General features: G+C 42.6%; 1 protein-coding gene and 1 non-coding gene across 2 annotated transcripts in view; one reads left to right on the top strand and one right to left on the bottom strand.

The window, feature by feature from the left end:
* Window positions 1-277: 277 nt before the first annotated feature.
* The window catches only part of LOC119458692 (U4/U6.U5 tri-snRNP-associated protein 1), a 36,182-nt gene continuing 20,262 nt past the window's right edge, over window positions 278-16,197 (bottom strand). Inside the window, 10 exon segments of the mRNA XM_037719318.2 lie at window positions 278-407; window positions 507-628; window positions 2,036-2,258; window positions 6,748-6,838; window positions 8,701-8,785; window positions 10,501-10,592; window positions 10,718-10,886; window positions 13,139-13,266; window positions 13,367-13,461; window positions 14,660-14,778. Of these exon segments, the coding sequence (XP_037575246.1) occupies window positions 383-407; window positions 507-628; window positions 2,036-2,258; window positions 6,748-6,838; window positions 8,701-8,785; window positions 10,501-10,592; window positions 10,718-10,886; window positions 13,139-13,266; window positions 13,367-13,461; window positions 14,660-14,778 (1,149 nt within the window). The 3' untranslated portion in view covers window positions 278-382.
* Window positions 4,225-4,347, top strand: LOC119459815 (U6atac minor spliceosomal RNA). Its single transcript, XR_005193816.1, has one exon. It is a non-coding gene; the product is annotated as a U6atac minor spliceosomal RNA (small nuclear RNA).

The following is a 16,197-nucleotide window of genomic DNA, read 5'->3' as shown; positions in this document are numbered from 1 at the left end:
GTTGCGCAAATTCAGAACTGTAACGAGTTACCGTTACAGTTCCACCAACCCTTAACAGAACGGTGGCATTCCTCCATTCCTCCCAGAAGGAACTAGTTCCAGGAATGCCGTTCCATACAACACTGGTGTGTATACAACATGTGTCCTTTCTTAGGAGTCTCTTTTCTTTTGCAATATCAATAGCTACACAGTTATATTTCATTGTATCTTATCTTGGCCCTCATAAGTGGCTGATTGTATGTATAAAAGGTACGCATAAAATAAATTTCGTTCCGTATCAGGAAAACATCCAGATGTTCAGTCTTTATTTCGATAGCACAAAGACACCTCATGTTGTATGGTCCTTTATTTACAACGTAAGGGATAAAACTGATCCAGGCGGTTACTTTGGCTTCATCAGGGAGCTCCTGCAAAAATAAGAATGGAAGGAGATTTAAATCAGCACTGTCTACACTTAGACACATTAATTGAAAGAAACTGTTTCTTGCGTATCAAAGGAGACTCACTGGTTTAAGGCTTTCGATCCTCCACTTAGCAGGATGTATGGACTTTGCAACTCTTTCTGCTTCTCTTGAAGCAACTTGAGTGTGCTCAGAGGGGTGTCAGTTGAGCTCATCTGCTTCAATTTCTACAGGAGGCATCAATGTGAAGAATAGATTCAGCACATCACAAGTGAGAAGAACACAGCAAGCCGAGAGGCTTAATTTTTTAGTAACAACTATGTGAACCCAACTCAGGTGGAAATCACGGAAAGAAAAGAGAAAATTTATTCCCTTTCCTATACTTTTATTTTTTGCATGTGCTTGGGGGGGAGGAGGTTTAACTTTGAGTTATTGAGTATGGCTCCCACCAGTGGCAAAGTTGTCTTTTCTTCCATAAACAATGTGGCATTCACCATTAGGTTAACCCTAATCTGTTACTAATTGTACAGTCCCATGATTAAAAAAAACTGCTTTCCTCCTAAGCTTACTTTTACTTCCCTGTCTGTTGGATTCATATGGCCTTAGACATCACAATGTGTTTCCAAATTATAAGCGGTAGCAAAACACAAGAAAAATAATAATGTATTTGCTAACATAATAAAAATTCTATTCATCTATAACATCAGCAAAGAGCTGACAGACACAACCAACAATGATGAGGTAAAGTGTCACCCATGATAAAGTGATAGTTGTTCCTCTACAGAGATGCAGTTATGAATAAACAAGGAAATCATATGTGAAATCTGACAGTAAGAGCAATGACAACCTACATTCTTCAGCAGTTATTGGTGCAGATAACATAACACTGCCCTTAAACATTGACCAGATGCAAGTTTACAAAAAACTTCAAATGAGCAAAGGACAATGGAAAGAAGATCATGCCAATGTCACAACTTCATGGAATATGTTAATGTTGGCAACACATTTTATTTACTTTTTGATATGGGCCTTATCTTGGCTACAAACACTTCCTTTTCAAACTGTGGCCACTCCATGCAGCCACCTTGAGCATGTGCTCCATTCATATTTAAGGGGCACTAAAGGGCCATATTAAGTCGCGCCAGATTAAAACACTAAGCTTCTTCAATAACGGATTCGTCACTCATAGCGAGAGCAGAGCTTTTGTAAGCGAGAAAATGACGAAAATGGAAAATCAGAGTGGCGCCACCTGTCATGGGGTATGGTACTCTTCTCATGTGACCAATGGTGTGACGTCGGGGCACCAGGCGGCTGGTGCCGCCCACTAACCGGGAGACGGAGCCGAGGCGTGAGACAGGCAATTCAAGATGTTCAGCTGCCCTTTTCTATGCAACCTAAGGCATATTAGCGCAATATTGGCAACATATTGGTGCCCAGAAAATGATAGACTTCTAGGCAGATAAGCTATCGAATCAACTTCAATTTAATATTTTCCTTTAGTGTCCCTTTAATGCAGCTATGCAAGCAGCTGCTTGCCACAATTCAGATTTGAACATATGGCCCAATATCAAGCTTTTCTTGAGAAAGCTCACACACAAAGTAGTAACACAACACCTCTGTACAGAATGCCATACCACAGCTTGGTCGACTTTCTTTGCCCGCTTGTCGACCTTGTTCTTTCCTGAGCCCTTGCCATGGAACTTGTGTGACAGGTAGCGGAAGGCCTCCTTTGCATTCAGTATCCGCCCGCCATCATCAATGTACTCGAGCTTCACATCCGGCTTGTATGAATCCTTCTCCTTGAAGTCTGATACAGGGCCAAAGTAACGCTCTCGGCGGTTCGATTTGTCGTCATCACTGCATGGACACAAAAAAACCAAGACAAAGATAATTACCATTGTGTGCAACAACTCAGGCACTCAGCTCTTCTTAATCCAAATGCTGACCTTATGCTTGGAATATGGGAAAACAAGAATAGGAGGGTGTTGTTAAGAAACAAATTAAACTGACTAAGAAGAATAAGGGAACCAAGGGACTCGATCTTGAGTAGCAATTGTAAGAAGTCAATGAAGCCCAGGAAAAGATAGGGGAAATTATCTGTTTTATTATTTTTGGCTATCTGTGTAGCTAAAAAACATGTTAGATTAATGATAACCTCAATACACTTAAGAGGAAGCTTTAGCTCAGGCCCCTACTTCGAAACCACCTATCCAAATACATGTAAAACACAGAAACGCGTTTAGAGGCCTGGACCGATTTGAATGAAATTTGTTGCGTCTATAAGAGAAAGTTAAATTCTAGCAACTTTGAGCAGCAGAATTTTGATTTAGCACTTGGAATTTTTTAGAATCTGCCGAGCAATGGTAACTTAAAAAAATAGAAGCATGACGTTTACAAATCCGTAACTCTGCAACAAAAATAGATATCGCAGTTCCGTAAATTGCATCAGTTGGAGCATCTAAGGTGGACAAATTTGATATATCAATTGATATCTTACGTGATTTTGTTACAATATGTGCGAGGATTTTGCAAAAATCTTGCTCACATATTAGTGGCATATTTGAGAGCCATTTATAATAAATCAATTTTGTTCGATTTAGATTTACTAGTAGATACAGTTTACAGAATTGTGACATCACTTTTCATCGCCGAGTTACAGAATTGTGAACTTAATAGTTTCGTTTCTGAAAATTACGATTTCCAACAATTTTTAGTTAAGAATTGCCGGCCCTAACTAAAAATTTCATTTCCAACAGTCACTAAATTTTAACTTGTCCTTTTAAACGCAACGAACTAATCAAATCTCCGTTCCCGTGTATTTAGATGGGAGCCCCAGAGCAAAAGCTTCCTTTTAATAAAGAAAATGGAAATTTAAAGCAGTAAAGTGATTAATTAAACAGTTAAATGTACAGTTAACTTTCCTTATGCTTTCCTTGTTGGCTGCCTGTGAACTTATTATTGACATTATCCCTTATTATCTAGCGGGGTATAATTACTTGTAAAGCTTTCTCTTCGCAATGCATAAAGTTCACGAAACATGGCATAAGTGCTGCAGCTGCGCGAACTGGCTCATCGTGCTAACGACCGAGAGTTAGCGCCGTCTAGCAAGTACATGTTCAAACCGAGCAACATTTAAAATTCGCGCCTTTGGCGACGCATTGGGAACTCCTGAATGCGGAACTCCAAAGCTCTGGAGGTGACTCTTGACGATATAAAAAGTTTAATCAATTGGTCACTATGCACTGCATCCTTCACAAGTTAAACTAAGAAGTGAAGTCAATGGTTATTTATTAATCATTAATACGGTAAATAGAAGCTTTTCATAACGCGCTTAAACGACATTAAACGCCTTGAAACACGACGCTCGCTTTATGCATGCGCAGTGCATCTGCGGCATGGCTCTGCGCATCGCGGTAGCACAACAAAAAAAAAAAAAAAAAAAAAAAAAAAAAAAACGCCGCCAGCTATAATATGGCATGTCATACAGTTTAAAGATCATTTAATAATCCCAATATGTCATCACAGTACAAGCAGTGCATTCTCTATTTAGTTGCTTGCGCAACCCGATCAACTCGCTCCGATAATTCACGCGGACAGGCCTCCCACCAACAGCTACTATTCCTGCTTGTGGCACTAAACGAGCAGGTATCCTAATTTTCGACTAAGAGATCGATGCACAGAAGTTACACAAATCTCTGCAGCATCCTAAACCCTATATAGTTCACTTAACTTTACTTTCATTTCGCCACAACGAACGTGAGGTCGACTATCGGGCGGTCGCAATACGGGTGCTATATAAGGCTGCAAACGACGCACTTATACCGTGTTGTATAAAAGGAGAGACGGTTAGCACTCCCCTTGATAAGGACGGAATGGCCTCTGGGCCTCAACACACATACGGTTAAGGCACAGCCGCCTACTTCGCGGCACTTAACCACATTTTTTTTAATACTATTTCCGCCGAAATGTCTGCGCGAGTCGCGCAGCCGCCTTCAAAATGCGATGCGTACCATCGCTGTTACAACAGTTCCGTCGCGGCCATGCCGAAAATTGCGGACTCGTATCCAGCCTATCGCTGTACAAGTGTTTAGCAATACTAGTAATACCAAGTACGCCTACAAATAGTGAAAACCAAGCGGATCGATGCCATCACATAGGCGTTCAATTACGCGAGAGGGCGCTACGAGCGGTGGCGATGCAAGGCGCGCGAAATTTGAATTTATTGCGCCACATGCGCAGCTTTGAGTAGCAAATTAGGATTCTGCACCCGTGATTAAAATAATGCAAGTGGCTTAAATAGACCGACGTTGATAAATGGTAGTTTTAATGAACAACACGCAATTTACTTTCAATGTGAAAAAAAAAAAGCAGGAAAAGTGGCTCCATGAGATGGTTCACGGTTGTGAAAAATGTGGAGGTAAGTAGCTGATACACAAACAAAATAAAGCGGAAGGAAAGAAAGAGTGGAGAAGGAAAGGCAGGGAGGTTAACCAGATTAGCACAACCGGTTTGCTACCCTACACTTGGGAGCGGGATGGGGGAGAATGAAAGCTGGGGAGGAGAGAGGGGGAGAGAGAGCACATAGCACAGCACACACATCGTCAGTTACAGTTCGTCACTTTTGCGTGGTACGTGACATCACTGTCACAGCCGCTTGTCCAAGCCCGTTTCTTTCAACAAAATAAAGAGCTTGCATTCTATGGTATTCAGCATAAAACGAGCTGCCCCGTAGTTTGCCCTCATATGCCAAGTAATCACGCACATCAAGCGAAACCCTAGTGAAGGCAGCCCACAACACTGCTATAACAAAAATGGTTGCCTTTCTGCTCCCAGCGTAACCATGGAAACATGGCCATGGTCATTCTTTCAAAGGCTCACAGCCTATGCAAAAACCTACCGTGAACAGTCCCAAACCGGATGTTTCAGGTGACACTGGCAGGTTGGTCATAAGCAAACTCTTTAGATACACTATTTACCATTTCAAATATTTACTCATTGGTACATGTTGCAAATGCACAACTGAAGCTAATCAGTGCTCAAGGCTTGTAAACTTAATAGGAATACCGTATGTCCCGTCAGAGAAAAGATATTTTGGGGCTACAAAGATGGAGCGGAGGTTGAAGGCAATGGAAACACATAGTCTGTCAGGTTTGTGCAGATGAAACCAGCTGTATGCCGTTAGCAACCTTCTGAAGAAGGCTGCAGTATTTTATTGCATTCTTATTCAGTAATTAGGACAAATTAGTTACCAAACATTTAGTTATTAACATTATGACCACAATGTCAAATAAGGTTTGTGCAGCCCACTGGAAACATCACTCTCAGCTGCTTGTGACATTTACTGTTTGTGTCACTTATTCGATGCTTAAAAGAAAGCCCCCCAAAACGCTTAAAAAGCTGCCTCAGCCAACTGCTTATACACCACAGAAGCTTTCTGTTAAATGCAGAAGAAAAAAAAAAGCTACACAAAAGGCAACACGCTGGAAACATTTGGCAGTGATGCTTTCAAACGTGCTCTACAAACCTTATACTAACATTGCTGCCATACAGTTATAGTGAAGTTATTAATTAATCAGTACTGGTTACTTGAATAAAAGGAACACAAGAGATAGTGGAGGCCTATTTATTAGGTTGCACAAAAGGCTTTGTTTTGTTTCGATTTAAACTAGCTCCATGTTAGCCGGGAAACCCGGCATAGGTTTGCTGTTGATTCTATCAATGAACTCGCTGTGGCAACATAGTGGCTATAGTGTTGCGCAACCAAGCCCGAGGGCGCGGGATCGATCCCGGTCGTGGCGGCCGCATTTCAATGGCGGCGAAATGCAAAAACGCCCGTTTGCCGTGCATTTGGGTGCACGTTAAAGAACCCCAGGCGGTCACAATTAATCCGGAGTCCCTCACTACAGCGTGCCTCATAATCAAATCGTGGTTTTGGCATGTAAAACCCCAGAATTAAATTTTTTTTTCTATCAATGAGGTTTGAAGTCTGTGCTTTGTACACTCTCCTTTATCTTCCCAGCCAGCTTGGCTTGTTCTCAACTATTCATGCCGTTTCAAATATTGTTACGAGTATTTAGACGGCAGTCGCTGGTCGCCACTGATTAAACTACACAGCACAAAAGCACAGGCTTCGAAGCAGCTCAAATGTTCAGTCAATCGTCTTGATGGCCCCTTAAGGATCATCGCAATGGTCTTGAGTAGCCGCAACACTATCCCTGGAAAGAAAAGCACTGTCCCGGTGCGTGCTATGGTGGAGACAGCATGTCACAGTGGTAAGGTAAGGCAGGTAAGGGCTTAGGCGGGGAGTAGCCGTCGCAATATGAATAAGGTCGAGCAGAGTACTTACTAGTACTTCTCCTCAATGGTGTACGACTTTGCGTGTAGGTCACTGTGCTTCTTGCTTTCCACGATCGTCTTCTCCCCTGTCTCGATGTAGCCTGTAGGACATCTCATTTCATCAACACAAATGCTACAGTGGCAAGAAGAGAGCGTTATGGCAAGTCTTTGTTTTGCACTGCTAAAGCAAAATATGGAACTACAAAATACAGGGGCTAATCTCAACAAGGTTTGCTCAAGAAGGCATTTCAGTTGAGCTCATAAGCCCCCAGTGCAGTCGAACCTCGACACTATAACCGGATACAATAACCAACATGATTGCACAAAAGGCTCCTTAATGCTCTTTTGCCACTCTCACTCACACTATGGCTAAACGTTTAGTGCTATCCATGGGTGTCGGCAGAGGGGGTGCAAAAGGGCCACTTGCCCCCCCACAACACAAAATGCTGCCAACGCCCATGGTGCTATCTAAGAAAGTGAGATCAACCTCAATGCTTTCACTGAGGCAGCGGGTGACACATTCACAGTAGTGGCAAATCCGTTCCACAAATGCCCACAAGGTGGAGAGAGGTTCATGAAAGGGACAAATTGTAATCCAGCCGAATGTATAGCACAAAGATACAGAGGAGACACAATAGGATTTCTCAGAAATAAAGCTTTGAAATTGAAGAAAAATTCATCCCAGTCCGTGGATCGAATTCAGGACCGTCTTTCCGGGCAGTCACTCTACCATCCGAGCTAACCAAGAGGCTAGCAGATCACCAGAGCGAGGCCGAGTTCACCAAAAACTCGAAGCAAAACGTCAGTGAATAAGGCAGAAGCCCACAAGGTCGAGAAGCCTTCATGAAAGGGAACCATTTGGGTTTCCTTTGTTGCTTCGTGCTACACTCATGTGGATGAACTTGTTTTTTCCCCCTTTCAGTCCGAACAGTAGTGAAAATTGCATTTTAACAATCACCCAAACTCTTCCTTAACTGCCATTCTAAGTCAATCCCTGTTCTTGTAGGCTTACCAGCCCTGGACTCACCCGGTGGCAATCAGCTGCGGCCTATAAAGCTGCTTGCTATGTGCTAATGCGTTTTCTGTAACACTGAATCACTGCATGTGTTACTCTTGCTTCCAAGCTTTCGTGAACAAATCACGTCATGTCCGTCTCTGTGCGCTTTTCCCCAGGGATAGATGGGTAACCATGCAAGATCACATACTATGAGTCACTAGTGAAGCGATGCAAGAAAGGCATCGCAACACAGTAGACAGCTTGCATTGTGGGAGTGCGTCTGAAGGAATCACTTCACATTTGTGGGGAGCACAAACACATGCAGAGCATATCCCACAGAATCAACCCCTTTCCAGGACCAGAAAAATTAACAATCTGACTTTCCTTAATCTTTATACCACTGTAGCCACATCACTCTTGCATTCACATTTTATCTTGCACTCTCTGAGCATGTAAAGTCCGTGTCCTTGGCATAACCGAGAAATCACAAAATATGCCAACTGTGCTATCAACTTCAGAGTCACACCTTACTATCACAGTTGCAACAAGAGGCAATTTTTTTTTTTTTTCAATCAATGTAACTCTCCTAGAAAGCGATGTTTCCAAGCCTTCAAACTTGGTTGCTTTATAGCTGAAGTCTGCTTATTTATTTTTATTTTGTATTCAGATTACGCCCTTCTCAATGAAATGCCCGCTTTTGGGAACTTAGGGTTGATAAATCGAATGAAATGAAACCAGCTTCACACAACCAAGGTACAGACAGTGCTGATTGACGCAGTTTCATGCAAGTGACTTTTGCAGTAATGCCATGCCGTCACTCTTTGCAGCAGTCAGATTGTGCAGTTCACATACAGGTGCAGCTCCTACGAGTGTGCACAACTCTCAATAGAGACATCCCAAGAGATGTGGAACGTCAAGTACACCTCATAGAAAACAGCTCAGCTAATGCACTTTTCACAACCTTACCCTTCTTTACTGCCAGCCTCAGCGCGCCCGAGATGCCAATTGAGAGGTCAGGTTCCTCTTCTAAAATGGGCTCTTTCTCACGATCCTGAAAACAAGGACGCCAGAAATAATATTCACGACCAAAGGCATCACACTTAGGCCACATGTCACTGTACAAGTCCCACTACATCTGTAGGGTGTCTGTAAGATAAGAACACGTCTAAAAATTTTAGTGGAACGGAAAACTGGGCGATTTGGTGAACTTTCACGGTGGCATGGAAGCACTACACAGACAAAGATGTTTGGCACATGTCCTGTAACTTCTTGCCTTGTGTTTTCCTCCATGCAGTGCTGCCACACCATTATGAATATTCCAATAACCCACATAATTATAAGTCACACTCTACGTGCAATACATACTGGCGCAGAAGATTTTATCCCGCATAACAAACATTATTTTCATGTCACATAAGATTCTATGTAAGCCCCCGCACTGCTCACAAGTCTGTGCAAATTTTTATGCGCAGCATTCTTGGATTGTCACATAAAATGCAGCAGAACACTTGCAAGGACATTTTGCATTACCACCTTTCATGATTTATAGTCTGTTGCTTACTTTAACCCTTTATTGATGGCACAAATGAATAACTGAAAAAAAATATTTATTTCTATTTAAATGTGCAAAACACTGAGAATAAGCATATTCAACAAAGAAACTATATTTTACAGAACTTTTCCGGCAACAGGAGGGAAACCCCAGGCAGACAACTGGAAGTGGGCTTCCCCTCAAGCCACCTAAGGCTTCATTTGGAATTTGTATAGACACCTCTCGTCATATGTGAACCATAAGTGTACTTTTCATTTGCTTTACATCACATGTGTGACACCACTTCAGCTGGATATCTTGCATCAGTCTGTCTCCTCTGACCGCGCTTTCAAAAGACAGCAAGTTGCATGCCAAATTTCTTCTTCCTTGTTCAGTGTTCCTGCTCTAAACCAACATATGAGGCTTGCTACCTGTCGTTCAGTGTTGGCCAAAGACACTTATCCAGAAACTTCATACTCAATACCAAAACTCAGCAAGAACAATTTTTTTTTTTTTTACTGGTATGTTGCCTGTAGGCAATACTCATCAATAAAGGGTTAACAGAGCTTGTTAACTCAGCCAATCCCACAAGGAATAGTTGCATAGTGTCAAATTGGGGCTACAGCATCATGTAGAACACATTGACACACACCAAGTGATCACACCAGTTGGAGACTCAGCAAGGCCTTATTCACACAGCTAATGTAAGTGAAGTACCAGTGCTGTCCGAGGAAAAAAGAATGTGACGGATTGTGTTCAAACAAGTGATGACAGGATCTCTCAGTGGTAGCTGGCAATATCCAGGAGTTCACTGATTGGTCAGTTTCTGATGGGACGGGGCTCTGTCACCAGTGCACCAACCAAAACGTAGAGCACTAGACTAATTTGCAGGCTGTCCCTTTTAAAGAGAGACTGGCCTGAAAACCAAATCCCTTGACCGAATCCAACGCTGTGATGGTGACAAGACAGAGCAGCCAACAGCCGTGTGAATGAGGCCTAATCTTGACGCCGCCTTTTGCTGTCATCTTGCAACTATCTGCAGCCAGAATTCGTAATTCCTCTTGCTCATGATAAAATTTGTTTCAGTTAAACGTAAGCATCATTTCTGGAGTTATAAAAAAATTACAGACAGGCCCTGACTTTCCAGACACACCCCACACATTCCCCTAGTGAATATTACGCTCTCTGCTCAAACTAACGACAAATGGATCAAAGATGGGTACGAAACGTGGGACCTTGATTTCCACTGGTTTTTCTTCGATGTCTACTTCATTCCAAGCACCACGATTCGCCGCATCCCCCGCACCCTGATCTTCCTCCTCGTTGTCTATGTCCATGTCCTGCAAGAAAGTCAGGCCTCTTGTCAGAAAGGAAAGGTCACTTGCAACACTTTGGACAGTCTAGTTTGGGACAATGCAGTCCACGAAACGCAGATAGGAAGGGGTTACGTGCCAAGAGTTCCTCAGGCCTCCTCCTCACGATTTCCAGACATGCCATACGTGGGGATGTCACCAAGAGTTCGACAGAATTCAGCTGTAGAGTTAAGCACAATGGCTTTTGCCGCGTTTGCGTTGCCTTCGCTGTCCTCCTGGTCACGTGCCAGTCGTGCGGACTCCGCTATCTGTTCGAATGAGCAAAGAACAGACATTTTATTGTTTCAAACAGTCGTGAGCATACATTCGACACTAGAATTGCAGCAAAGGATGCGACTAAAAATGCCAGACAACATTACAATATTTATGGTGCCTATGGCTTGTAAGTTCAATTTACTATGCTAAGCACACATGACAGTCCCTTTTATTTATTTTTTATTGAATTTTGGCCAGAACAGAAGTATCGAACATGTGACGCACTTGGCCACTCATAAAGCTAAGAAAACACTTAATTTTAGTGGTTACAAGAAAGTCCCAGCTGTTACTTTTGTTTGCTTCAGTTGCTGCCATGACCCTTTGTTACGTCCATACAAGATCTTTATTTTCTCCCAATTCTTTTCAACCCACTTGGGGCAATACAAACAGCACATATTCATATGACCACATACACTATGGTACTATATGCCTTTACAAGCATATCATGTGACTTCAAATATGACAACAGACAACTACGGTATTTATTTGAATATAGGTCAACCTATTTTTTATTTATTTTTTCAGAAGAGCTACCCAAAATGAGCTATCGACAATATTTGTGACCGAAGACTCTCAATCTATATTCGTGAACAAAGCTAGCAAAAGTACGAAGCTAACAGAGTTCCTCCAACACGCCCGCCATAAACCCAGTCTGGCTTCAAGAAATGCTGCATATCCAATGCACTCGATGGCACCGAGGACGACTTCTCTGGCAGTTCTAACAAGAATTCAGCTTGTGGTGTTGACTAGAAAGATTTAGTCGCTCGAGCTTACAGTAAATAAGAGCGTGTCATGTTCAAAGCTTTTCGTTTTTCTACAAAAAATATGGGTCAACCTATTTGATTCATATTATTGATTTCTCGACAAGTTCAATATTTACAGGGGTCAACCTATAGTATTCATGTTCGACCTATCTTCAAGTAAATACAGTAAGTGTCTTCTTCTTTCTAGGGTTTTACGTGACAAACCAATTCTGATTATGAGGCACACCCTAGTGGAGTGCTCCGGATTAATTTTGACCACCTGGGGTTCTTTAACGTGCAAATACAGCAAGCGTAATCTACAGACAATATCAACAGTGGGCTAAAGAGCTATAACAATGACTCAACCGATGTCCAAAAGATGAATTGAAAGCATGAAACCCTCTAGTAAATTCCTTGGATGTCACACAAGTTTGTTAAATTAGCAAATCTGCCTAAACAGTGAGATCAGAAAAAATCAAATGGTAATGCCCATGGACGGTTAATAGCCTGACGCATCTCTAATGCAACAGCCAGATTCAACAAAAACTCGTGGACTCCAAACAATCTCATTAAGCAGCAGATAACAGCAGCAGTGCATTATAAACACCAGTTAGTGACGATGTCTGGCTTTAAAACAGTATTGGGCAACAAGCACGTTTCAGCCTGCTTTAACCCCTTAACTGATGATGACAAGATAACTCGCAATCACGAGCGTCCTCTGGTGCCGATGACGAGTTGACTCGCCGAGAATTTTTGGCAATTTTTGCACATGCATATGTGTAGAGTTTCTTGTAATTTTGACAAGAAAATTTTGACAAGGAAACAAGATGACTTTTGCCAATTTTTTTTCTTTCCACTTCTAAAACGTTTTTGGGAATTTGTCACGGCAGTTAAGGAGTTAATGGTGCTTTTGATGCAAGCAATGAAAATCATGTGCACGGGGAGTACCAGGAGTAAGAACATATATAATGCTTTCACATGGTTATCTGCTTTTACAGGGTGACTTAATGACTAATGTATAAGCTTTGGGTGGCCATCGATCACGTCCTTGCTTTCCCTTTCGTGTTTATCAACTTTTTGTGTGCACATGCACATTGCAAGGTTAGAGCTGCATTGTGTGGTACTGGTTACAGTTGTGAGTTGGTGCCCATCTTGTTTCCTTCCATGTCTTCATCTCGTCCTGCGCTACCGTACTCATAACGAGTTATTACCAACTAGCCCGGTCGTCAGTTCTATTGTACACACACTTTTTACGAGCAACACCATACACAACGTCAGCACATCTTGCTCTTTGTCATGAATTTACAATAATGATGATGATGCCAGACAACTTCGTTACCAAATGAAAATATCTTGTTTCCTAATAGTCATACATGCTTAGCGAGATCCTTTCACGTGCGAGATGCATGCGGTACATTATTTTTTCACAAATGAGAACATATGTGCCAGTACTCGTTACTAACAACAAGCGGCAGCAAGACAAAACCTATGATGAGGCCCACCTTCTGCAAGGAGCTGCCCTCGGCGAGGCGCAATCGCCGCGCCTTCGTTAGTGCAGCTTCCAAAGTTTGCTCGGTGTCATCCTCTTCTACTGCCACACCGGTCAAGTCTTCGTCAGGTCCAACCATGTCTAAGGGGGGGGGCACAGACGTGCAAATGTGAGAAACGTGCAAATGTGAGCAAAGCAAAAAACTTCTTTTGCACACACAGCGCCCAACAAACTCGCTCACCTTCCTCCTCGGGAAGCTTTCCGGCCTCATCAAAGAACTGCTGGCTCTGGGGGTTCACGAAGACGGGCTCCGTGAAGTTGTTCTCACGGCGCCGTCTACGACAAGAAAAGAGAGCAATATGTAACTGTCATTTTGTCAAACTAGAACATGGAAAAGGCTCCTCGACATCAGTTGGGAGCACCTAAACTATGGCCATTATCCACAATCAGCAAAGTCAACCTCCAGTGAAGCTTCCGCTGACTGGATAAAAAATTAAAACTTCTGAGATCAATGTCCAGACTGAAACACAAATGCACTCTGCCATGTTAGTATAGGCAAACACATGAAGTATTTATTATTGCCATTTATTCGCTCAAAATTTAAGATAGCAAAGCTCATTTGAAGCAAGTTTTGTCAAGTGTGAGTGAAAAAAAAAACTTGGAAGAGCTGCTACGATATTGGCGCATATTGCTACTGCACATCTTCACCACAGCATATCGGCAGTAGAGATGAACAAAGCCTACTTCACAGCGTAATTTCGGACGCCATACAGTGTCTCATTCGATTTCGCGGATTGTCGACAATGTCTCGCCATGGTCACCATGTTTCAATGTCGAAAACATGGTGACGACAGAGCAAGTTGCCGCCATTTGAGTGTTGCCACCCGAGCTCTCACTTTCGTTATCAAGCTGGTTCCACCACTTCCCAAGTGCGGTGCAGCCACTTTGATGCGCTTGTCAAGTTGGCACCAAACTGCAACTTTAGACACAAACTCCCGATGAGGCGTGCTGGTTAGGCCTAGCCGGCGGGGGTGTCGGGCAGCATGCCATCGCGGGAAGCTTGTCTTGATATGTTTGTACCCATAGACGATTTACAGCAGCCAAGGTCGCACGCATGATATCTGCACTTTACGACGACGTGTATCGCAACACTTGCACGCAAACTGAAGCCGTGTTTACTGCGGAGCACCAGATCTCCTCCTTCTCCTCTGCATCACCCACGTTGCTCTCCCCTCCCATCGGCCGGTGAACCTCCTTGAGAAGCACGCTCATTAACACACTTGTCTGCGGGATTTTCCCGCCCACGGAAGCCACATTATAACAGGTATTCTGTGTCGCACGGCTGCACTATAAGCAATACGCATACACATGGAGTTCTATGGGAGGGCATACAGGAGAAGGCCGTATTAAAACCAGTTCTGCACTATAAGTGGTTACATTATAAGTGGTCTAATCTGCAACATCAAAAAGCTGAAACTACATTACACACGAAACTTGTCTGCCTCAAATCCAAGAAAACTCAGAAGCACACTACCGTGAACCGTGGTCCTTTCTGTCATCTTCGTGTCCAGGGAGTGGAGCTAGGTCATCCGCCTTGAAGGTCTCACGCTTGCGCGTTTTCCTCACTTTTTTCTTTGTCTTCCTGAACGTTGCCTGGGGTGAAAGTACACGACACTCAGAAAGCATCCTAAAACAAGCTAGCAAACGCAATTATTGAGTTGAAATGTCTACATACACTGAACGAGAAGAAGGGAAACTGAGGGGCTAGGTTTCTGTTAATCACAACCGCGTAAAGCCAACAGGCAATGAAGCAAATTAAAGCATAGGGGTAATTAGCTGTGGTTGAAATTTAAATACAGAAAATAATAAGGAAAATGAAAAATGAAAGTGGACGAAAAGATAACTTTCCATCGGTGGCAGTGAACCGACAAGCTCCACATTACGCGTGCGCAAAGAATGTTTCACACCCACCCACCATGGCCCTGGGTGGCGCTGGCTAACACTCCCAGGGATAGATTTAGTACACATAAATACTCAAAATAGTGGCCTGGTTGATGGCCATCGCCACAGCACAATTTGTAGTGCAACGCACATGCAATGCGGAGGTTGTGAGGTTGGCGCTCATCGGCAACAAGTTATCTTTTTGTCCACTTTCATTTTTCCTCCTTTTTATTTTCTACAATTTAATTTCAACCACAGCTAGTTACCCCTACGCTTTCCTTGGCTTCATTGCTTGTTGGCTTCACATGATTGTGCTTAGACTGAATCATTTATAGTTTCATCCAACGACATTCCAATATCATACACAAAACATAACACAATATCACTCAATTTCTCTGTTAGTTCTTTCTCATGTCCACTAAGAGTTCCTCCAAGTTGTACAGTTGGGATCAAAAGTCTGTAAACCATGGTACCAGCAAAAAATTTGAATTTCACCTAGTACAGCCGTGAAACATGAAATTGTCTTAACGCATTGCGTCAGTCCAAGAGGTACAAGCAGGCTCTACAACTGGATTTTGACCTGCATGCCTAGGCTGCAAAGAAGAAATAAATTTTGCTGGCATCTGTGACCCACAGACTTTTGCTCATGACAGTAGTAGATAATAATTATAATACTTCTTCACATCAACCTAAACAAATTTGATTGTGAGGTTTTACATGCCAAAACCCCAGTACGATTATGAGAGACACTGTAATGGGGAGGGAACTCCAGATTAATTTTGACCATGTGGGATTCTTTTAATAAAGTCAACATTAGTTTATTCAACCTCCATGAGACCATCAAAAATGAACACAGTTATCGGCTAGGTCGAATTTAAAAAAAAGGTGCTGTAAAAACGTCCAAACACACCATTGCTTTACAAGCTTTAACACACATCTGAAAAAAAAAAAAAACTACTAAAATGTATATTTCTATTACACAGGGCTATTTTCCATGTTTCTTTCAAGAGTGCATGTTTCATTGTTGCAGCACTCTGGTATCTCAATATATTTGCACAATAGTTTATTTAAAAAGGTCACATTGCAGTCGGTGTCTACAGAAACTCATTCTTCAGAACATCCCGATTATTT

The sequence above is a fragment of the Dermacentor silvarum genome, chromosome 7 (genome assembly GCF_013339745.2).
Source record: "Dermacentor silvarum isolate Dsil-2018 chromosome 7, BIME_Dsil_1.4, whole genome shotgun sequence".
In the NCBI taxonomy this organism is placed as follows: Eukaryota; Metazoa; Arthropoda; class Arachnida; order Ixodida; family Ixodidae; genus Dermacentor; species Dermacentor silvarum.
Note: the sequence above shows the minus strand (reverse complement) of the source record. Positions and strands in the feature narration are given on the sequence as shown.